The sequence below is a fragment of the Rutilus rutilus genome (genome assembly GCF_951802725.1).
Source record: "Rutilus rutilus genome assembly, chromosome: 12".
NCBI lineage: Eukaryota > Metazoa > Chordata > Actinopteri > Cypriniformes > Leuciscidae > Rutilus > Rutilus rutilus.
In genome coordinates, this window is record NC_140217.1 from 6,658,143 (window position 1) to 6,683,259 (window position 25,117).

The 25,117-nt window shown below is 37.6% G+C and overlaps 1 protein-coding gene across 2 annotated transcripts; it reads right to left on the minus strand.

Moving 5' to 3' along the window:
* Positions 1 to 389: 389 nt before the first annotated feature.
* bin1b (bridging integrator 1b) lies at positions 390 to 25,033 on the minus strand. 2 transcript variants are annotated; one of them, XM_084425890.1, is made up of 19 exons: positions 24,571 to 25,033; positions 15,399 to 15,479; positions 15,208 to 15,262; positions 13,862 to 13,956; positions 11,903 to 11,938; positions 11,592 to 11,687; positions 10,772 to 10,879; positions 10,503 to 10,595; positions 7,870 to 7,955; positions 7,072 to 7,147; positions 6,927 to 6,982; positions 6,777 to 6,809; positions 6,397 to 6,460; positions 5,256 to 5,384; positions 3,325 to 3,348; positions 2,138 to 2,494; positions 1,848 to 1,913; positions 1,407 to 1,508; positions 1,072 to 1,322 (listed from the first exon to the last, which is right to left on the minus strand). In XM_084425890.1, exons 1-19 carry the CDS (start codon positions 24,649 to 24,651, stop codon positions 1,221 to 1,223), a joined length of 1,740 nt encoding a protein of 579 aa, XP_084282016.1. In that variant the 5' UTR covers positions 24,652 to 25,033; the 3' UTR covers positions 1,072 to 1,220. The 2 variants fall into 2 exon arrangements, with proteins under 2 accessions (XP_084282015.1, XP_084282016.1); XM_084425889.1 differs by lacking the exons at positions 2,138 to 2,494; positions 3,325 to 3,348; positions 5,256 to 5,384; positions 10,503 to 10,595; positions 11,903 to 11,938 and having other exon boundaries at positions 390 to 1,322; positions 24,571 to 24,952.
* Positions 25,034 to 25,117: the final 84 nt, after the last annotated feature.

Here is a 25,117-nt window from a genome sequence, read left to right on the forward strand (position 1 = left end):
TCAATACCAACTGAAAATTGAAATCTATTTTTGACCTGATTTTCTATTTTAAATCTCAGTAAGATTACAAAATAAAGCATATGTGCACCCATCTAAAAGGATATATAAAACATTCATGCAACCATGACAAATGTTTAAACCTCTTCAATTTTAAAATACGTAGCAAAAATGTTTCGAGCAAACTGTCGTTCGTACAGTATAACCACAGTGGTTTGTCCCATAGCATAATCGTCATAATTTTTGGTGGCATATACCTGAATACCTCAAAAACAGAACAAAGAAGAACATACCATATCATGAAGTTATTGATCATAAAAGTACTGAGATGATGAGCCCCTCACATGTAGTGCTAGATACCCCATCTACGGAACAACATTTTCAAAAAAAAATTTACTGAGAGGATGAAGGGGCTTCTACATGTTCAGGAGAGTCAAGAGATAATGAAATCAACAAAAAATAGATAGTTTCAATAGTCAACATGAAATAGAGTTTGCACTTCGCACCTGAAGTATTTTTTGTATTTATGGTTTATTGTTTAATTTGTGCTATCAGCTGACTTTTTAATCTTGATCAAATATGCAATGCCTACTTATACTAAGTCCAGATAGCCAACCTTGTTCTCTCACAAACTCCGCCCACCATTGCTCAGATATTTTATCTTTAGTACAAATACTATATTAATTATATTTACACTTTGTGTAAAGAGCATCCACTTGCTATTTCTTGCTTTGTGGAAACAGTATTCTACCCGTTTTTACAGTATGTGGAACAAGCACTGAAGAATAGTATACAGTAAGATCGAAAAGGTATGTTAAGAAAGTAAATGGGGTCAATTTCGATTTCATGTTGAGTATATTGACTGATGTCAGTTGATAAAAAAATAGACAAAAAGATTTGAACTGATGCTTCGTGTACTAAACAAACATCCCAAAATGGGCCAACGACAATCATCAATCAAATCGGCCCCGGTCTTCATCCATATCTGGCATCTTTTAATTGTGTCCATATCACTTTTTAGTGTAAAGCATGCTGTTGCAAATATGATCTGATGAATTTACCTTTACTCTTCTACAAGAGTGACCATGTATATAGAACAGAGCTTTTTTTTTTTTCGCTTGAGAAGCCCTTATTTTTGAGCATGTTTTATAAAAAATGTCATCACAGTAGAGTGGTGAGAAAACGAAGGATAAGAACAGGTGATTGTGAGGTGGCTGTTCCGCTCACAGTTTCTGGGTGAAGTTTTCAGGGAAGACTCCTTTTACTAGGAGGTTTTTATTCTCAAGCCAGTGTGACTCTTTTACGCCCACTAACCAGCCATCATCCTGTGCACACAAACAAAAAGACAAGACAATGAGTCATTGTCCGATTGTATGCGAGTGTGTTTGAGCATGTGTGCCATGACTGACCTGTTCATCTGGGTTGGCAAAGGGAAGCACAAGCACAATATCACCAGCCTTCAGGTCGAGTTCATCACTGTCTGTTGCTCCGTAGTCATGCATTGCTTTCACCTACCAAGAATCATATTAATACATTTTAAAAAGTGTCATTTAAAGACTTTTACAATGCTGTTCTTTTGAACTTTCTGTTAATCAAAGAATCTTGGTTTCCACGAAACCGTTTTCAACTTTCATTATAAGAAATGTTTCTTGAGTAAATCTGCCTAATAGATTGATTTCTGAAGCATCATGCAACACTGAAGACTGGAGTAATGATGCTGAAGATTCAGCTTTGCATCACAGGAATAAGTTACATTTTAATACTATTTCACAATATTACTGTTTTTACTAAAGAGACATCTTTACAGACCTCAATATTCTCTGGGTTCTTGGGTTCCCAATTAAACTTACCTTATAAAGAACAGATGGAGGAAGCTCTGCATCTGATGAGCCATTTGTCACTGTTGGAACTTCATTCTAAATGCAAAAATGAAATGACAATAAAATAAAAAGAAACAGTTAACCACACCTGAGCAACAGAGAATAAAACAAACATGATATACACAGAAAAACACATTTAGGCATAAACGAACATTCAACATGAACACGGTGGAAAATAGCCACACACCCACAGAACAACATTATTTACTTCTGGGCCATCCTAACACTACACAATTAATCCAGACTCTTGCTCCTCTTACACTTTGAAGCTCTTCCCACTGAGGCGGCTTTGACTCCGCCTCCCAAGCCTGAGTCGCACCACTGCCCCAGTTTGTATCTACGTCCTGCTCTTGCCCTACCTGGGACCCTTCCTCGCCCCAGCACTCCACACCCCTGTCCTCCCAGTCTGGCTGCGCGAGTCCAGCCTCTGCAGTCGCAGCAGTTTCACTGACCCAGCCTGACTGCGCAGACACACTGTCCTGCTCATGCCAGCTGGGGGGTTCATACGGCTCTACGGCAGGAGTGACCTCATCATCCCACGGAGGAGCTTCATTCGTCTGAGCGGCAGCTTCATCATCCGAGTCCTGAGAGGGGTCTCCAGCGGGGGTCTGACCGGGCTGGGATGGGGGAGGAAGGGTCGGCCAGGATTGTTTTTTTGGATTTGGGACAGATTGTTTGGATTTTGGGTAAAATAGATGCCATGGGAGAAAAGGGCAGGCAATGGGGCAAAAGGCAAAGATAGATAATGAAGGAAATGAAGGAAAAGATAGATAAGAGACGTGAATTACTGTTCACTCTAAACTATCTCCCAACATGATCTGAAGTCAAGTTAATTGTTGATTTCTGTTTATTCCCTTGAATGACAGACTAATTTGTAATAATTCTAATTTGATCAATAACAATTTGTCACTTAATTACTAACTCAAAGCAATTATAGTACATTTTTATTCATTCATTTTTTAAATTATTTAAGTCTATCTATCTATCTACAGTATCCATCTATCCATCTGTCTGTCTGTCTGTCTGTCTATGTATCTATATTGTTTTGCTAACAATAACCCCTGATATATGTTATTTACAATGTTAATAATTATTATAATTAATTAATAATAATAATAATAATAATTAATTTACATTTACAGTAAAACCCTTCTAAGTCCAAATACATGGTATAAATGTATAAGATATATATAGAAGATAGATAAACAAGATATATGCATGGTATGAAGAGAGGAAAGTCCAAATACATGGTAGAAACATGAGTGGTTCTTCATTTTTGATAAATGTCTGTGTGTTCGTGTGTGGTTTTGTTTGTGATTTCTCGATCCAAAGATTGTAGAAGACTTTCATCCAAAAGCACCATTAAATGGTTCTGTTATGCTCAATCATACCACAAGAATCACAAAGAGTATTTCGAGAGAGAACTGATCCATTACAAGTGTCTTACCTCCCATGAATCCCATGAAGCCCCCTTCCATGAGGAAGCACAGAATGAAAGAGTGAGATAAATGAGGCCCATAAAAAGAGTGCAAGGTACGTTCATCACCTTGTCAACAGTAGGGAGAGAGCTCTCATCAACCCCACTTATGCTTATAATAAACAGTGTTCAGAGCTAATGCAGCAAATATGAGAGGAAAGCATTTGTCAAAGGTGAAGTGATCTAATAGTGGCCCCTGGAAAACCATGAACAAGAGTAAGAAGAAAATAAATATACAGTAATCCTCGCAATCTATCGACTATAGAAGTTTGGGATCGGTAAGATTTTTTATTTTTTGAAAAAAGTATTTTATGCTCACAAGGCTGCATTAATTTGATTTGAAAATAAAATTTTGTTTTCTATTTGAACATAACTTATTCCTGTGATGCAAAGCTGAATTGTCAGCATCACTACTCCAGTCTTCAGTGTCACATAATTCAAAGAAGGGTGAGAATCGTTTATTAACATTTTAAATCTCTTTATTGTCTTTTTAAAAAATTGAATGCAAAATTTTATTTGTAAAATATTCTACTGACCCCAAACTTTTGATTATTTCATTTGATTATTAGAATACACAGAAAGTCACTTTGGATTAAAGCGTTTTCTAAATGAATAAAAGTAAATGTAAAAAATGTTCTGCTCTGAGTCTGTCCCTGGGTCTTGTTATGGAAACTAGCAGTAAGAGAGTTAACATGCATCACATGCATGGAGTAAATACGTCACTGAAACTCAAATGAACTAAAGAGACTATATCAAAGATTAAAAAATACACACTCATGTACATTAACATTGGATGCATTTATATAAAAGTGGGGAAACGAATGGCTTTCCACAGCAAAATCCAAGATGCATCTCCTCTTTTAGACATAAGCACTTAAGTGCTTTCAACTTCGTCAAGTGGGCGAGAGAAGTTTATTTGGACAGACCTACTCAATATGTCCACTTCAGGCAGATTCATAGACCACAATGCAACAGTACTGTGACGTCCCAGCAGATCGTGCTTAATTTACCCCCACCCCACGCAACTGTAGTGTATGATATTGGAGTTACTTTGACATTAAACCGCGTAATACTTGTAGCTACATTAAGCTGTTTGTGTTTTTGTTTGTGTACTTTTTAATATTTTCTCCAACAGCCCAAACATACTTACAGGCCTATAGAATGGTGCATTAAACAAATGTATAATTTATAAAAATTGACACTTTATCCCATGAGGCCACAGGAGAGTATTTATGAATGACAGTGATGCGACACAAATAATGCTGATAGGTCAAATGATAATGACAGCATGGCGAATGTAGCACATCCGGATTACATTCATATTACACACATTCATGCTATATAGAACATACTTTTTTTTTAGCGGTCAAAAAGTACTTATTCAAAATAAGTGCCTACTCAAGAGAGTATGCGATTTCGAACACAGCCTGAAACGCAGCTATAGATGGCAGCATGGTTTTCCTGGCCCCTGAACCCTGACCTTTACCCTTCGCCATCCTGACCTCTCCTGTCCTTTGACACCCACCTGGTGGACTAGAGCAGCGCTGAGTGCTTTCAAAGCATCCAGATCTAAATCCTGCAGGCTACATACTACTGGACCATTACACTGTTGTGTACAGTACAAAACATCACCTTTACTAGGACAGTTACAATATTTAATGGAATCATTGGGTTTGCAGAAAGAAATTATGGTAAAGTTTACAAACTCGAGAGCTAGTGATACTTTAGTAGAATGAGCAGAAAGAGAGATAATAATATGGCGGAAACAGTCACTTTTAGGGTAGAAATGGATGACTGTGCTCATTAAGAATGGAGATATATTGTAAATTAAAACATGTGAAGAGGAAGAGATTGGAGTGAGTGCTTAGATGAGCAGGGGAGGGAGTCATTTGACCTCTGACCTGTGGCTGGGTTGAAATGTTAATGTCAGGCACCACTGCATCCTCAAACAGGTTAATGATGTTGTCCTCTTTCACCTCCTGAGGCGAAGCAGGCCTCGGGGGCCGTGAGACCGGCGGTCCCTCTCTGGACTGCCACACCAACACACACATGCACATAATGAGGAGAACACACTGCGGTTAAGTTAAAACACCAAATCAGCACTGTTCATGATTAGACTTTTTCTGTGTAACATGCTTTTAGTTTGCTTACACACAGTCATGTTTACCTAGTCATCTACATGAAGACATACCACAGACTTCTATTGTTAGGCAGTGCCTATAGTTTTAGGTTTATTTTAAACCTTTTATTGCTATAAATAGTATATTGCTAACATGTTTTAGCATGATTTAACACATTGTTAGCATTTTCTAACATGTTGCTAGCATTATTTAGCATGGTTTAGCTGTCAATCATGATATACACCCCGTTTTTATAGCATAAAATAACTAAAAACCAAACTAACTGGAAAAATGAACACTTGAACATAAGTGTGCTCAATCAGAACTACATAAGATGACAGAAACCATCTTTGGAAAAAAAATTATTGAAGTGTAATTGGATTTTTTTTTATAGTTTGGCTCACATTCCATATGGAGAGGGCGGGGTTTATGACCTATACTGCAGCCATCCACCAGGAGGCGATTGAAATGCATTGGCTTCACTTTTCAGGATGTGTGTAGCACACTTGGTTTTAACATGTTGCTAGCATGTTTCTTACATGAATAACCACATTTGTGGCATGTTTTAACATGTAGCTAGCCTGATTTAACACGTTGTTAGCATGTTTCTAACATGAATTAGCACATTGCTAGCAAGTTTTAACATGTTGTTAGCATGAATTAGCATGTTGCAAGCATAAATTAGCATGTTGCTTGTTGGTTCTAGCTTGAAAGCCCTTGGATGAATTAGAAATGTTTGTCTCAGAAGAAGAAGTTGCATAAATAGCATTTCAGTGTGTTGGCTTTCTCTTGCTGACATAATAAAGGGTCTGGATTTATTTTTTTGCATCTTTAGTTTTATACATACTGTAAGACACACTCCATAGCATAGGCAATGTGACATAATAGACAGAAAATAAAAGCATTCTCACATCCACAGTACCTTTTGTGGTGATTTAGGGGCGTCTGACCCAGAATCTGAGGGACTGTGGTTGGCTGCTTCTTCACTGCTTGAGAAACACACATTGGTAAATAACTACTACATTTGGCCTGCCGATTGTGTAATGACTGATATACATCACTAGAGGGCAGCACAGATCAGTGTTAATACAGCAGACAGATTGGCTTAAACCATACCATGCACAATTACTGCATTTCAAACACATTCCAGTCATGCAGTTATTTCTTGTGTCAGCATTTACACATGGTCCCATGCACACTCAAAACATTTGCGGGAAGTTTCCAGAGCAACCAAGTGTTAGTATGCCTTTAATGCAATAAATGTTGCATATACAAACACACACAAAACATGAGAGCTATTACCTCTTCCCAATGTTTGCTGTCTTGACACCTTTTCTGTGGGTTGATTGGGGGAAGGGTTGGTTTAATTTACAGGGAAAACAAGGACTCTAAACTACAGGAAACCAGAAGTGTCTATACAGACAGGAAATATCGCAAGATATAAGCACTCACTTGGCTAGACGCTGCTCATCCAGTTTGGACATAACATCACTTAGATTCTGGTTCAGCTGTGTGCGAGAGAGTGCGACATACCCTGGTAACTAACAACAATAATCTAATTTATCTCTTGTTAATAAGTCTCTTATTATTGGCTCACTTTGCCCATCTCCCTGTGAAATTTTTCCTCCAGGCCGGCTACACTCTGGAATGTGTTAACATAGATGCCAACACGACTGCAGAGAGAGAGATAGAGAGAGACAAAGAGACAGAGAGGAGTCAACATCAGTTCATTTAAAAGAAAAAACTTCACCAAATAATTATATTCTGTTAATTACTTGCCATCATGTTATTCCAATCATGGAACACAAAAGAAGGATAATTGCAGTTTTTTTTTTCTTCATATAATGACAGTTCATTATGACCTCTCAAGCTCAAAAAAGACAAATAACAACATAAAAGTATCATACAAAATATGACTTGTGTGCTTTTAAATGTATCCAAAGTAACAGTAAAGACATTTACAATGTTACAAAAGATTTCTACTTCAAATAATGCTGTTTTTAACTTTCTTTTTTATCAAAGAATACTGAAACAATAATGGTATCACTGTTTCCACAAAATATGAAGCTGAACAACTGTTCTCAACATTGATAATAATAAAATAAAAATAAAAGACTGGAGTAATGATGCTGAAAATCCAGCTTTGTCATTACAGGATTAAATTACATTTTTAGATATATTCAAATAGAAAACAGTTACTTTAATTGGTAATAATATTTCATGATATTACTGTTTTTACTGTATTTTTTAAATGCAGCCTTGGTGAGCACAAGAGACTCCAGCACACCGGTTTGGAACGACATGGTGGTTGTTCATTTTTAGGTGAACTGTTCATTTAAGGAGAAGGAATAAGAGAGATACATGAGAGATGGCAGGATGAATAGGTGGTTATTACCTGTTCCACAGGGTGGGAAGTTCCTCCTGGAGATCATAATTAATCTCCTCAAATACCTTCTGAGCTCTCCCCAACTCTTCCTCAGCCTAAACACACACACAAACACACACATTTATTAGGCTAAAGACACTATCATTTATGAAAATGTGTAAATAAAGAATTATGCATTCATCACTGCACGAATGGACTGTGGACAAATAGATCCTGTGATCTGATCCCTTTAACTGAAATCTGCAGAAAGCATTTAAAACAAAAATAAAACATTTACTCACCATCATATAATTACGAACTGTATTAATTTCTTTTGTTGAACACAAAAAGAAAAAAATTGAAGAATGTTTTGTAGCATTTCTTCATTCAATGAAAACATAGTTACCAGGGTCTATCAAGCTCCAAAAAGGAAAAAACTGCACCAAAAAATATATTTTAAAAAGTACTGCAAATTAACCTGTGCACTATAGAGACAACATCAAACACTAATTCCTGCATGTTTTGCAGAGCAACTTAAATATTTTGATTCATTTTCATTAGATTTCACTGGCGCCATCTATTTCCATTGTATGGAAAGAGCAGCTTGGACAGTCTGCTAAATACGTCCTTTTGTACAGGTGAAACTTGAAAAATTTGAAAATCTTGCAGAAGTTTGTGTTCAGTAATTTAAATTAAAAGGTGAAACTAATATATTTAGTATATATATATATATATATATATATATATATATATAAAAAACTATATACATATGCATGATTATACTTTTCAGAGGGCCGACATTTCTGTATTTAAAATGTTTGTTTTTTATTGATTTCATGTAATATTCAAATTTTCTGAGATTTTGAATTTGGGATTTTCATAAGCACTATCGTGGTGAAACTCGAAAAAAAATTATATCGTGCAAAAGTTATATTTTTGCACGATATTACATTTTTTCGAGTTTCACCAGTATTTCATGGAGGAAAAGAAATAGTGAGGGAATTAGGACAGAATTTTTATTTTTAGAGTGAACTACACTACCGATCAAAAGGTTTTTTTCTTTCTTTTTTACTTTTTTCAAATAAATGTTTTTTTTTTTTTACTTTCTATTAATCAAAGAATCCTGAAAAAAAAAACAGTTTCCACAAAAATATTAAGCAGCACAATAAATGCTAACAATAATAAATGTTTCTTGAGCAGCAAATCAGCATATTAGAATGATTTCTGCAGGATCATGTGACAATGAAGACTGGAGTAATGATGCTGAAAATTCAGCTTTGATTGAAATTACATCTGAAAATATAGTACAATAGAAAACGATTATTTAAAATGTGCCCCTATTATGTTTATTCAAATATTACCTTTCATGCAGTGTGTAAAATAGCTGTTTGTAAATGTAAAATGTCTGCAAAGTTTCAAAGATCAAACTGCACAATGAATGGAGTTATTGTCTCCCAAAAGAATTGATTCTGAACGGCCTGACACCGAGTCTCACTTCCTGTTACATACCTATTACCTACTTAACAATGCAACAAATTTGCATAATGCCGCCTATGCTCTTCATCGGCTGCCCGCAAACAACATACAACTACACTGTAGTTGTCGCTGAGGTCTGGAAGAGTTTGGTTTGTGTTTCAACATGTTGAGAAGACGCTGTTGTCCGGGCTGCGAATCCATTTAGGAATTGATATGGAAAAAATGACACCATGGGCGCTTGGTTTCCGACACGCGCTGTGAGTGGTAGACCAATCACAACGGACTGGGCCGTCAGACCAATCAGAGCAATTAGGCTCTCGGAAAGGAGGGGTCTAGAGAGACTGAGTCTTCGAATGAACCGTTTTTGGACTCTGGATGCATGTAAACCTATCGTAGGAGACCTCCAAAACAAAATTAATAAGCTTTAAAATAGCATAATAGGGGCACTTAAATAATAGTTCGCAAAAGTACTGTTTTTACTATACTTTTGATTAAATTAATTTAGCCTTGGGGACATTAAAGCAACACTAAGGAACTTTTCCTCTTCGGTCGCCCTACAGGTTGGAAGCGGAATTGTCCATTACCGCTGTCGTAAGTCATTTTGCCGCCCGAAGCCTACTGTCGCACACACGCTCGCTGTTTATCTAGCACCGGCTTTGGAATGAATGATGTCCACGGAAAGTATGATGTATTGCGACATCAGAAATGAAGAAAAACTAAATAATGACTATTGTAACGCTTGACGTAAAGCAAGTCAAATTTGTAGTTTTCTTATGTCTCATTCGAACTACAGAAACGCGACCCGGTTTGGCAAACTTGCATAGTGTGGTTATAGCAGATATACGGCTTCAAAGCGAATCCAGAAGTGCCTTTCACCCTGTTACGACTTGATGAACCACTGATACGATTTTGGAAACATTATTTTAAGGTTAAAAATGTTCCTTAGTGTTGCTTTAAGAGACTTATTTCAAAAACATTTTTTTTAAAAAGCATACCGACCTCAATCTTTTGAACAGTATTCTTTGAAAAAAAAATTGTATTTTTAAGTCATACATAAAAATATGCAGTAAATACACAGATGCTACATAAAGATGCCATGCTGTGAGTGGGTGTGGACTGTGAGCAGGTGGGTGGAGTTAGGCAGGTTAAGGGAGGGTTTACAGGCTCCTGAGTGACAGGTGAGTCACCTGGTTTCTTGAGAGGTTAGTTTGAGCGAATTGGTGTGCTGTGATTATTCCCTGAGCCCAGCCGGGAGCAGCCTTCTCCACCAGAGTCAGAGGCTAGACATGCAAGCAAAGAGAGAGGGAGACACACGCTTGTGCAAATACTCAAGCAACACATGAATTACTCATAGTTAGTTACAGCATTAAGTTGGTTAGTTAACAAGGTTTGTGAACAAAAAGCCAGACAGTACAGTATTAGCATACATTAACGAGCTGGAACGAGCATCTGATACCTTGGCAATTTTGGCCTCATCCTTTTTCTTGCCTTTCTGTATAGAAGCGAAATGATGTCTGGCACTGTCAAAGTCTACCAGCTTCCTTTCACGCTTAGCAATGCGAGCCTGCAGAGGGAGCCAGAGAGTCACAACAAAGACCATTTAACACAGTGGTAACTACTATAAATGAGAGGAGCATGCTAGGGGTGTGGTGATTGGTTGCCAGGCCGTTGCTATAAGGTTGCTAAAGTGTTATGAGTGTTTTTAAGTGTTTGCTAGGGTGTTCTGAGTGGTTTCTATGTGGTGCACCTGCAAGTCTTGATTATATTTTGGTGTCTATATATGGATGGGTCCCTACTTCAGTGTAAGTCTAGCCAGGCAAAAATCATAAGTCAGATTACTTAGAAAAACAATAGTGATTCTTAACAAGCCTCAATAATTCCTGTAGCACAAACAACAGTTTCACACCAAATTTTAATACATATGGTTAGGGGTTCAAATCCCTAAAGCTATAAGCAATAGTGAAAGTGATGCTTACATGCACCACTTATTAAAGGGTTAGTTCACCCAAAACTCACCCTCAAGTTGTTCCAAAACTGTATGAATTTCTTTCTTCTGCTGAACACAAAAGAAGATATTTTGAAGAATACAGATAACCAAACAGTTGATGGGCCCCATTCTATACTATGGAAGTAAATCAACTGTTTGGTTACCCATATTCTTCAAAAATATCTTTGTATTCAGCAGAAAAAATAAATTAATTCAGGTTTGGATGGAGTAAATGATGATAGAATTGATCACAGATTTTTGTGTGAATCCCTTTAAAGCAAAAACAAACCTTTATGTCTGGAAATTGAGCCAAGTATGCATCCATGGAAATGAGGGCATTGTCAGTAAGATTTTGGTGGAACTCTTGCCACAGGAGGTCGGTGTCCTGTAAAACAAATGTGATCAGACACACCAAGGCACATACTCTCACGCTTTCTCTCTCACACACTGACAAACCACAGATGACTCGAATCTAAATATGTATGAACAAATCTATTCTAATATAAAGTGCACTACAGTAGCACTACTTTAGCATCACCAGCACCAGCTCTAAACTAGACCTACAGTCTGGATTCTAAAGATGTCATCGGTCATGTTTACCTCTAAATTATTATCCATTTCTTTCTCTATCATCTCCTTCACTCATGGAGAGATGGGTGAGTGGAAGGAATGAATAAAAAAAATTAGAAAACAGAAAGAAATTGCAGAATAATGAGTCGACAGAGTTTGAAACACCAGTGCGGACACATTCTTCGATTGCATACAGTCCTAAAATGTGGCTCTAAAATGACTGTATAAACTATGTTTCAGGTATGTTTCATTTAATTAATATGATATATTAATAAATAACAATACACACAAATGAGATAATTGTTAAATGGGTCATCAGATGCCCATTTTTCACAAGTTGGTATGATTTAGGGTCTTCATGTAAAGTTTGTAACATACTTTGGTTAAAATTCCTCAATGGTTGTGTAAAACAACACCCTTTTTACCTCCTCAAAAACAGCTCTGTTCACAGCGACCCGTTTCGGTGCATGTCTCTTTATACGATAATGAGCAACTGCTCACCCCACCCCTCTCTTCCATGGGGGGTGAGCAGTTGACATGTAAAGTGTAAAGTGCTAGACATGTAAAGTGCTGCCTTGGCAACCTGCCTTGTCGGACAGTATAGAGCTGGTAAGTCCCGCCCCTTCCGCTAACCCCACTGGACCTCTAGGTTGAAAAATCGTCAATGCAAGTGAATGTGAGAAAATAATTATTTTCTGGTCCCGTTTGAATTTTGCCATGAATGTGAACATATGTTGTCTGTGAATTTTTAATATAATTTTTCGTGTTAAGAATGCTACAATTTAGCGCGTAGAAGTTTGATACGGTTAGACTTTGTGTGAGAGCACTTTGTGGACTACAACTCTTCGCTTCCTAGTTTTTACATCAGACGGGAATCTGATGAAAGAACAGCCCATTTGGTTTGAATGGTGACATTTGGGTACAAAACACACAGACATCTCGATCTGTCTCCATAGATTATCGCAGCATTAGCACCGTGATTTGACAAGTGGAGGGAAAATGTGTTATGGGGTGACGTCACATAGGCGACATGTAGTCTTTCTCGTTATGTCTTTTCCACAACTGCTAGCCAAAGAATCATACAATATACTGTCAAACTCGTAACATGAAAAATTATATAAAAAATTCACAGACAACATATGTTCACATTCATGGCACAATTCAAACGGGACAAGAAAATAATCATTTTCTCACATTCACTTGCATTGACGATTTTTCAACCTAGAGGTCCACTTGGGGTTTTACGGATGGGCGGGACTTACCAGCTCTATACAAATGGCAGAGGGCGGAAATATGCTAATACGGGACAGTCCGTCAGTGGTCGTGGGCGGAGCATGAGTAATATGACATCAAATTGCTCAGAAAATCCAAACGGCTTGATTATTGAGAGTGTTAAGGCTGAGTGAATGGATTTTTTTCGTTGTATAGTGGTTGTGTCCACACACTGCAAAGACACATTTATATGCAAACACCATATAAAAGTGAATTTTGCATCCGATGACCCCTTTAGGAGTGTGTGGAGGGCATAGAGCAAGGAATTTGGTCTTAACTGAAATACACAGTACTGTTCAAAAGTTTGGCTTTGGTAGGATTTTTTAAAGAAATCTCTTATACTCACCAAATCTTTTGTACCATTATATATAAAAAAGTGTTAATTTCTGAATAAAAGTATACATTTTTTACCAAAAATACATTGTTGAGAAACATCCAAGGTTGGTCATTCAATTTAATCCATACTTAGTCTCATTTTCAATAACATTTTTCTCTGCGTTGGTATCTGGTTTGTGACATTCTTCTGAAACTCTACAAAAGACATTTGATTTCAGGAGGCACATGTGCCGAACCAGGAGCCTTAAAGAGAAACAACTGACATATTAAAGAGATGTCCTTTGTGGCTTTGTCTCTCCTATGGGATTTTTCACATCGAAAACACTAATGTCACACAATCCAGAAAGAGTGTTAGGCTCTGCCAGTGACATGCTTACACACCTCTGCGATGGAGTCCACCTCCTCTTTGCCAAACCACTCGGGGTCGTACATTTCTGCCAGACAGTCATGCAGACGCTTTGAACACTCGTGCATGGCTGCGGAAACAAGCAGTGGGTCAGCTAAGAGACGGACATTGGCAAATTCACACAGAGGATGAATGCTCAATCACTCAACCCAACACACATGCAGTCTCTTTCCCTTTGAGTCTTTCAGAGAAGTGAGAGCTTTTGTGGTCACATGGCAGGAAGTCGAGGGGACGGTGATGTGCATTAGGACAGCGCCGTTATAGTCTGCTGTACAAAGAAGAAGTCTGTCTGCTTCACATTTATTTAATGTATTACCACTCACCAGTGCTTAAAGCAAAAGTATTACAGCAACATACTATAAGGAGCCATATTTAAAATCGAGATTTAAAGGGACAGGACAGTTCACCTAAAATGCCATCTTTATTCCATCATCATTTATTCACCCTCACTTTGTTCCAAACATGTGTGCATTACTTTGGTCTTTTGACACATAAAATATTTTGAAGATGGTTGGGGTCTATTACATTTCTAAAAAATGTCAAGTTCACAGACATTTTCAAAATATCTTCTTTGAGAAGAAACAAATATGGCCAGACTGAAAATACGTTCCACATGTTTATAACCCAGAAAGAATTTGTGACGCCCTTATCTCTGTTACATGTGGAGGCAGGTACAGCTATACATGCAGGGCTGCGTTTGTTCAGTCGCAATGATTTCTTTTGCTTTGAGAGAATCTCATGTATTTTTCCTGAAAGAAGGCTGCATGTAAATACAAAGAAGCATGATCGAGCGATTGCACATTTAGTTCTAATTTTGCCATATGACAACCTGAAAATATGTTTCTTTATGTTTTTGCACTTGATTGTGTTGAGTGTTTCTTTAAAATTAGCATTGAGCTTCCTCTAAATTATGTAATATGTTTCATAAGTGTAATCAAGAGACCAATAAACCCAGATTTTTGTGATAGCAACTATTAGGCATAGTTCACCTAAAGAAATGATAAATCTGTCATCATTTACATTTACTAACCCTTATGTTGTTCCAAAACTGTATGACTTTCTTTCTTCTGTGGAACATAAAATAAGATATTTTGATTGGTCACAGTATGTCTTTGTTCATACAATGTAAGTCAATGGTCACCAAAACTTTTTTGGTTACCAATATTCTTCAAAATATCTTATTTTATGTTCCACAGAAGAAAGTCAAACCTGTTTGGTACAACATGAGGATGAGTAAATTATCATTTATTTGGGTGAACTATCCCTTTAAAACTATTCTTGTTCACTTTCATCAAATATAGACACAAATATAGAGTCTTACTTTTGACTGACACCAAATACGCTTTCAAGTCTTTCTGCAGTTTGGTGCCATCGACCTGTGGATAGGGATCACAGAGAGATGAAATCATCACTAGATATTTAAGAACTACGAAAATGGTCAGAGGTCAAATGTCAATGGAAGCAGTATATTAAGCAAGGGGGTCAAAGAGGGTGAAGGGTTAAGGCTCTTACCAGCTGCTTGTTAAAGTTGACTACTTCCTCCTCAAAGGCCGTGTCTTTCGTTTCATCCGCCTTACCCAGCTTTTGCATCACCTACCAGAGAACACCACAAAACAGCCGACATCATTCACATGCAAACTAACCCAAATCGGTACACAACTTCTGCATTACATGTGTGCAGGCCAGCCCATGGATTTGTGGGGCCCAAGGCAAGAATATAAAAATATAATATCCTAATAACCTAAAACAATAAACAACCTACCGTCATTGTGAAATTTCCTTCAATATATATTCACCCTCATATGGTTCCAAACAAGTATGATTTTCTTTCTTATGTGGAACCCAAAAGAAGATATTTTGAGAAAATGTGAAAAATATCCTAACCTAAAACATCCATAAAACAACTGCAAACATGACAAGAAGTTTCTTTCTAAGTGAAAATCAAAAATAAATAAAAGATATCTGCTCCAAATTTCTGTCAGGCTAATGGACTTTTTCACCATTTTTTTAATGCATGTTTAATTTTACAAGCAGTCTTTGGAGTGTAGATGCATATGTGCATTTAAAAAAAGTAAAAATAGGGTCTCCGATCCCTGCCACCAAACATTCTACGCAAATGGTGCTTTCAGAATCGGTTCCATGTTCCTCTTCCCCATCAAGAATGCTGACATACAGTAACTGTTCATAAAAAATGAAACTAAACCAAGGAGGCGTGCAACAATGTGTGCCCATGAGTGTGTCAGGTACTAAACTTTCCTGCCATCCACACACCCACCAGAAGTTCAAAGCAAAATCTTCCTTTTGTTCCATTCAATGTTTCCACTATTTAAAGACGTAACTATTTCCTAGCAGATGTAATTATGCACATTTCCTTTAGTTCAGATGGTCCTACTTCCTGTCCAGCATGTATGAGGTAGTGCTTGTATCCGGTTCTATTAATTCAGAGGTCATTTCCTTTTCCTCCTGCTCCCCCATATCATCTCCTAGCAGCATATTAAACATGCCATGCCATTTGTGACCCATAAGAATTGGTCTCCGTCAGCCTGACGTGGGCAACAGAATAACACATCCTGTGAAGTCTACGTCATAATGCCAAAGGGATTCAAGATGAAAGGATGAAATTTACAGAATGATGTATCCGTGAATGGTCTCACATTTTCTCCAATAATGGTAAAGAGGTCCTATATCTTTAGTGTGTAATGTTGCTGTTTGATCATGAAAAAGTTCTGCAAAGTTACAAAACACAAAGTCACCCCAAAGGGAGTTATTGCCTTTATCAGTGCACACTGTTTCTCAACTCCCTGAAAAGGAACGTACACGTCATAATATTCCTCATTTAAATAATTCCCGCTTAAGAAAATAACTAAAAAGTTCCTAGAGCAACATATTTTATAGAACTGAACTTGGCTAAACACAACAGGAAACTTCAGAAAAATACAAAATCTTGCTCTAGAAGAGCAAAGGAATTCAATAAAGCTCGAGTGGAAATCACTGTAACCTCTAAACTATATTAATAAAGGCCATGTCAGCTGTGCTCTTCTTCAAGAATGTATGAATGTGTATTACTGTGCAGGGAGGGAGTGTTTGAAAGCTGATCCTGAATGCATTGCAGCAGGACCCCTCCCTCGAGCCCCCGACATCTTAAAATACAGTGTCCTGGATCTGTGTCAGGATGACATGTGCTCCCTGTGCAGTAGAGGAGATCTGGGATGAAGGCATTCTCTCTGACTCAGAGGTCTTCCAGGAACACTGCATATGACTGTACACCCAGGCTGAGCTAGCGGTTGAACGATATGGATTTTTCATATGATATTCTGTATTATATGATAAAATAATACAGAAGATAAAAGAAAATGTATTTGTACTGACTCACAATTTACTTTAAATAGAGTGATAACCATTGATCAGCCAAGCAGGCACGGCAAGCAGTCAATTTCGTTATTTGCTCTGTGTCTTTTGTTTTTAAGCCTAAACTGAATACACTACCGTTCAAACGCTTAGAGTCTTTAAGATTTTTAAATGTTTTTGAAAGTCTCGTGTTCACCAAGGTTGCATTTACTTGTTCAAAAATTTAGTAAAACAGTAATATTGTGAAATATCATTTAAATTTGATAGCAAAGCTGAATTTTCTACAGTCTTCAGTAGCTATGTTTCCATCCACCTATTTTTATGCGCATTTTGGGGTATCGGGAAAAAAAAACGCTGGAAGGAAATATCAAGATGCGCATGCGCTCAATTGAGTCGGATACATTTTTCATCCGATAAGAAAAATAAATAAACTACACATTTACAGAATAAATTCCTGGATGCGCATCAGAAAAGTCATGTGACTGTGTGCTGATAGGATGGCAATCATGGCATAACTAGACTAACCAGTGGACCGATCTTGTTTCACAGGGGCTCCTGCAGGATTTTATCTCAGGGTACGCAGCACTATTAACTATCTGTAATATCATTTTTCGTGTGTGGACTAAACTAGCCAATCAGATTTATTTTCATTCATCCCCCACCCATGCACGCACATGCACACATTTGACTTTACAACACACAAATGCACACCTTTATTTATTCCCAAACACTTTTGTTTCTCAATATGTCATGAGTGCTGTACACAGATAGATTAATAATTAATAAAAAAATTCTGCAAAAAATAAAAACGGCATTAATTAACGCCCTCTCATGGTACACACAGTGCGTAGGTAGAGGCGTAGGTGTGAATAAAGTATCATCTCCCATTCCCTTTAAAAGCCAGTTGTGCTCGCGCCATGGCGGATTCGCTATTTACATGACGGATTTTGCAAGCGGAAACACTGAACGCTTCTCTAGCGAGGAGACGGCTCTGCCCGTGCACAAGGTTAAAGCGCGCAGGCAGACCATTTACAGGACAAAGTGTACGCGTGTTGTGGACCCGCCTATAGGCGTACATTACTAACGTGCTCTTTAAATAACAAAACAAATATTTCAGTCTATTTCAGTTGCCTCGAAATAGCAACGTGCCAACAATGCGCATGAACACACCTCGTTTTCAGACCAGCACTTCCATGGGCGCAAATGCATTTGCTATTTAAACAACAAGGCGCAGGACGTGAAAATGATTACTGTGTCAGGCTGAAACTAGCAAAAAACACTTGCGTCGTGCCTGGTGCCGCATTGCACCAGGTGTATGATAGGGCCCTATACGTCTATGGTCTTCTAACACTATCAACACCAAAATGAATCTGCAGCAGTGACAGTCAGAAGGTACAAGTTATGGCTAGTTCACACTACAGGATTTTAAGCCCGATTTAAGCCCGATTTGCAAGTTAACGAGCTTGCCGACAGGTCAGGCTGTAATCGCGTGCAAATCTGCGGGTGATCCGCGCTCGCCAATCTTTAAGTGTGAAATACTTAACGACGCATCAAAAACGCTCGCTGACACATCGCTGACGCCAGACAAATAGCATGCCAAATATCTGGAGCTGTCGGCCGACTCGATAGCCTGTGGTGTCACGTGTCGCGACGAGCAACAGCCAATGATCAGCTTGTTATGACATTACAAAAGCCTTTTGTATTTGTAACCATCGTTGCCAAACCACAACAGGCAGCTGCTTTTTCATTATAATGTTTTACTCGCCTCCAACTCTCTCTGACAGACAATCCCTGCTGCCCGCGTGTGCTTATCCATCCTTTCACCCATATTCATTTTTCTTTCTTTTTTTCGGGGTTCTAAACAGATCATTGCGCAAACTATTATATATATATATATATATATATATATATAAAATTTTACCGCCAATTTTGTCCCGCCGTCCATTTTCAACTAGACAATGCACCATTGGAATGCGCCATTTCCCATTCCACTTCTTGCGCATGTTTTCGTGACAAAATGTGGTTTTGGGACCGGATAGAGTCGTTGGGTGACAGAGTTGTTGTCAGCTCGTGTAGTGTGTAACCCCCTGTTGCAGATCATTTACGTAGTGTCACATAGTGTGAACACCACAACGACTTCAAGACTCCAGAGCAAGTCATGTCGTCTAAACAGCACAGCGATCTGCCGACGTTTAAAGTTGTGTAGTGTGAACTAGGCATTAGAGGTCTGTAAGTTGTTTATGCTCATTATTATTGTAATGTAATGTGCTTTGAGACATGAGGTAATTTAACACCATCTCTTGTCTCGTTACACTTTTCAGACTCTGCTCTAGTATTTGCGCATTAATGTGTTTTGAAGGAGGCGTAGCTTTGGAGAAGCTCTGAAGGGAGGGTGGGATCTTGTGCTTTCAAAGCTAGCTTGCTATCGCTAGCCTCTTCGAAATTGCCTACCCTACCTTTAAATTCTCAGCTTTGGATGGAAACATAGCTAGTGTCACATGATCCTCCAGATATTGTCCTAATATGCTAATTTGGTGCTCATGAAGCATTTTCATATTATTATACTCATTATCAGTGTTGAAAACTGTAGTGCCGCTTAATATTTTTGTTAATGTTATAATGGATGCTACACAGCTGATTATATATCAAATAAGCTCTCTTTGTAACAAGTTGTCTTTCAATACTTCATCAGAACGCAGTAATGATGGTAAGATCAGATCATATTGCTGACTTGAAGTTAAAATGTTTATTTTCAATAGTCAAATTCCTCAAAAACATCCACATCCACATTCTTTGATCATAGTCTGAATAAGGAAATAATTATAATGCAGCCAAAGATAAATTATGTGAAACAAATGATTAGTTCACGGTTTCATTGTATCAGAGCAGAAGGAACATTTTTTTCACATTGTCTCCTTTTGTATTTCACAGACAAAGGAAAGCCATATGAGCTTTGTATGACATGAGTAAATGATGACAGAGTTTTCATTTGAGAACTTTTCCTTTAAAGAAATAGCAGTGAGTTCGGGCTGAGCTGCTTTCTGAATCAGCATGTTTAAATTATACCATTCTGATCAGACTATAGCGCTGAACATTTGTCCAGCAGCTGAGAGATTCCTCAGTGTGTGCGAGAGAAACATTCGAGCAAGTGAGAGACGAGTTTATACTAATTGAAGTCAGCTACCCATTTAATACACCCACTTGATCTGACCTCATGCAGGCGCATATTCATTCTATCTTTCCTTTATAACACCATAGACTCTATTGTTTTTTACTGCTCTAGTTGTACAATTTTCTTATGGTAAAATTACTATAGACTAACCATAACCCTAATAGAAGACCTTTTAGATATTATTTAGGATCAAAAAAGCATGTCCACAAAGTTTTTGTCAGATTGAACTACATTTTGGGACAAAACTGTCCAAGGTAAACACACTTCTGCTGTCTCATAGGAGTGGCAAGTGGCTTAATTAGTATGTCTGTGGAGCTTTAACTAACAGGTTAAAAGAGGCTTAGAATGAGAGAGATTTACCAGTAACCTGTGCCTGTGTGTGAATTTATGACTGCATTCTGCCAAGTAAAAGGCAAATGTCACTTCATCCGTGTTTTATAAAGGACACTGGTCTTTACTTCTGTTCAATGTGTGCTGGTGTTCAGTTACAACACCAAAAATACCCCAGACCACAGCCGTTGGCATTCACACACACCACGGTTTGTTGCACAAGGGGTTTCTGGGGATTAGCTCACAGCTACAGCCTGTCTGCTATTCATAGCCCAATCCACACACTGCTCACTAGCTCTATGAGCACGGACAGGTGTGTGGGTGGAGTGCGGAAGAGAGGTGTGGCTCATGTTTGAACATCAGTGGAGCTTTTGATTGGCATGTCGCCTGTCCAATCAGAGCAGAGGTCAGGGGAAGCCTGAGGACACTTCCTTTGGGATTCTAATCTGAGAAAAGGAGGTTGTTGTAACTTTGCACCCATCTCTTGATCTCCATGGTCATTATGACATATTGAGATGGGGAGTCTCCATACTTAATGGACACTTTTGGAATGTTTCTGCAAGAATGGGTGACTCAAGAACAACTTGCCGTGGTGTTCCAAAATAGTGACAGACATCAACTAATGACAGACAGGTGGATGAGGGAAAAGTGAAGTGTGAGAAAAGACAGGGGAGACTGCTGAGATGTGGGCCATTTCCCACTAGAGGTTCATGGTTAACTCTCCTCTACCTGGCTGAGTTTCAGAGGGGAAGAGGAGACTGAGACCTTAATCACGCTGATGGACAGCGGATCACTTAGAAGGAGTGACTACACACACACAAAAACACACATACAGAAACTTTTAGAGTGAGTCCAGCTTTTCACACTCTAAAGAGGTAGCCAAGACTGCTGAGGACTTCAGGCAGGCTAAACAACTACAGGTACTATTGCTCACAAATAATATCTAGACCCATTGCAAAGTCTACACACAAAAGCAATCAATCCAAAAAACACACTAAAGGGATCATTCACGCAAAACACAAGCTGTATTGACTTTTTTTATGGTGCTTTTTTGTCTAGCTTGAGCTCAGATTTACACTACCATTTAAATGTTTTTTTTTTTTTATAAATAAATAAATATTTTTATTAGGCAACAAAATTGCTCAAATGAGACATTTATAATGTTACAAAATATTTCTATTTTAAATCAATGGATTTCTTTTGAAATTTCTAGTACAAAAATATTTTTGAAAAAAACCTATTATGATTTACAAAAAATATTAAGCAGCAGCACAACTTTTTTGTGATTGGAGAAATGATGCTGAAAATTCAGCTTTACATCACAGGAATAAATTACATTTTAAAAAGTATTGAAATATAAAACAGTTATTTGAACTTGTAATAATATTTCACAATATTAATGTTTTTATTTTTGATCAAATAGATGTAGATTTGGTCAGCATAAAAAACTTCTTCCAAAAAAAAAATCTTTATAGAAAATCCTTACACAAAGCAGCTGAAGATGAGCACCGATTATCTATAATCAGAATTATCTAGATTTGGAAATCCCATGTTTTGCATGGATCAGGTAATCCATCTTAATTTTGTGCCGGATTTTCAAACAAAATTGGATTGGATCATACTGATACACACTTTTTCAGAATACCAAATCTGGATTTACTAGTACTCAACGGAGCCTCTTAGGGACATGGTGATGGAAAAAATATGAGATGGGGGAAAAAAAATATTTCAATGCTTTTACGTTCACCCGAGAAACTTTGCATTCGCTCGCAAAGAACTTTTGACTCGGCCACCGTACTTATGATTGTGCTAATGTAGTTTACAAACTTATTTATAAATAATAGCAAATATAAATATTTTATAAAATATAAAAAAAATATAAAAGATAAATATATTTTTGTTGATATTTACAGCTGTTTGTGGATTATTTTATGCCGCCAATATCTCTTTTTTACTATACTGTAGGCTACCGAAAAGCTTAATAGGAAACTAATCAAGAGCAAAATAAAAAGTGTGTGTATATTACATAATACAAATGTTGTATTTTTCGACCAGTTTTAAAGTTGTACTAAATTTTTGTTCCTAAACTCCACCCTTCTGCTGGGATTTGAACAACTGGGCCTATGAGTTCAGCACGTGGGACCGAAGAGAAATTACCCTACAGGAAGAGGGACACAAACACAAATGCAGTGTGCACAATGATCCTAAATAACCTCTTAACTTTTTACACATCTTTATGATTACAAAGTAATGAGTCTGCTTGGTTTATAGGGACAGGAAATGACAAAACTATCTTCCTAAGAAATCTCCTATATCCAAGTCGTCCAAGCCTCTTGTTTGTCTACCAGTTATGATGAAAACAAAGATTTTTAAAGGCTAAAATTAACCAATTTCCGATGTTTCTTAAGTGGCCCCTGCAAAGGGAACCTACTGATCCTAGTGCCAATGCAGATTAGTAATTCGTTTAACCACTGTGTATGTCTCGGCCCCCGAAAGTACACCTAGGGACTGGCTAAATCAGGTAGTTCCTATAACTCTTGTCTTACATCCTAGAGTCACTCAAATCAAAAGTGTGACTTTTGCACAGTGCAAGGCTCTGGTGTCCAGCTGTGCGTTCTGGGAGGCCAGTGGTCATTTGGAGTGTTTAGTGTGGAAATGACTCTTCCTGTGTAGGACCTCCTACACTCAGCTGGGGGTCGGTTTGTGTTGATGCACCACTGATACCCTGGGACTTAAACTCTGCTACAACATCACCATTTCCAGACTGCTTCATATGATCCTGAGAGCTAGAGATTCATTTTGTAGTAGACATGCTGTTAATATCTCTGAGCCCATACATGTGACTGTTTTAGGTCCTGTGTGTATCTAAAAGAGGACATTCTGGGCTTTTCTGTGGTACACAATGTAACAGCAGATAGCCAGACTAGTTGGGGCATGAGGAAGTTGTCGTAAGTGCTCAGTAATTATAAGGTCCAACTACACAAATGCTTGTTTTCTCTAGCAGTGGTTTTGGATGAATCCAAACCTTAAACAAATGAACCCCATAAATTACTACACTGACACACATTCAGACAAATGCCAAGTATATAATGATAGTAGATTATAACCAAATGTTTTCATAACAGTTCAGGGAGAAATAATGTGTCCTATGTTTCATAGGCTAATAATTGGACTGTTTACATTATGTGGAAATAGCATATAACACATTTTAAAAAACAAACACTGTACGATGAGAAAGATTTTTAAAGGATTTTAAGATTATACATTTTTTAAAAGATGTTCTTCTCAAATCATGGTCAATAAACAGCAGTTTACCAATGTGACAACTTACCCCGCACGTTGCATACCCAACTATAGAGGCAAATGATCAATGAAGATTCATTGAACTTTATCTATTTCTTGTGCAGTAATGGTGAAAATATTAAAAGTTCAATATGTTATTTATTTATCATTATTAATTGTTATTTTGTGATTATACACACACGTGTGATATTATTGATTGATTCAATGGCAAGAAAATTCTAAATGTCAAAATTATCCCATCAAAATTCAGAGTTCAGAATTTCAAATATAACTTTAACAGAAGATGCTCTGAAAATGAGATATAAAACCATAATTTCCAACGCAAGTGGGGCATGACAAACACAGGGGCGAGTATTATATGAAGCGTTTCAATGAGTTTCAGCTGTTGTTTTTAAAGTCTCTTCTTACTATAAACACGGTTTCATATCATTTAACTTTTAGCTATCTTTAAACGCCTATTCAGAAGTCGCATTTGAATGTAGCCTACAAACAGCATGGTGAAAAAAAAAGAGTCAATGTAAGCATGCATACCTTCTCCTGTGCTCGGGTTAACCTCTTCTGTACATTACTGGCCAGTTTCCCGGCGTTGACTCCTTTCCCTACCTCTGCCATGTTTGAGCTTCTTCAAGTTTCCAAAGTGAATAAATAAATAAATAAACCGTTAAAAATAAAGAAAAGCGCAGATGGCAGGAGACACAGAAGAACAGTAATGTATGGGGAAATACTGTCGGATCAACAGGAGGTCGGTAGGTAAACCCTCTTAAAGAGACAGTGTTTAGAGTTTTAAAGGTGGACACGGAGTTATTATTATTAGACTACACCTTTTCCGAAATATGGTATAAAAAAAATTCAACTTAAAACTGTCGAGCAATTTACGGTCTAACTGGTTCCGTTATTTGCCTCTAGTCACAGCGACTGGAAAACGAGAGAGAAAGAGAGAGAGCGAGAGCTGGATTATGTTTCCACTTCTTATTATAGACGCTCTCTTAAAGGCACAGGTAAACACAACTGCGATATCATAGCATCTTTTTTTTCCCTGCTGAAAAGTTGTACAAAGTCTTTGTGGATTGTTTTTTCC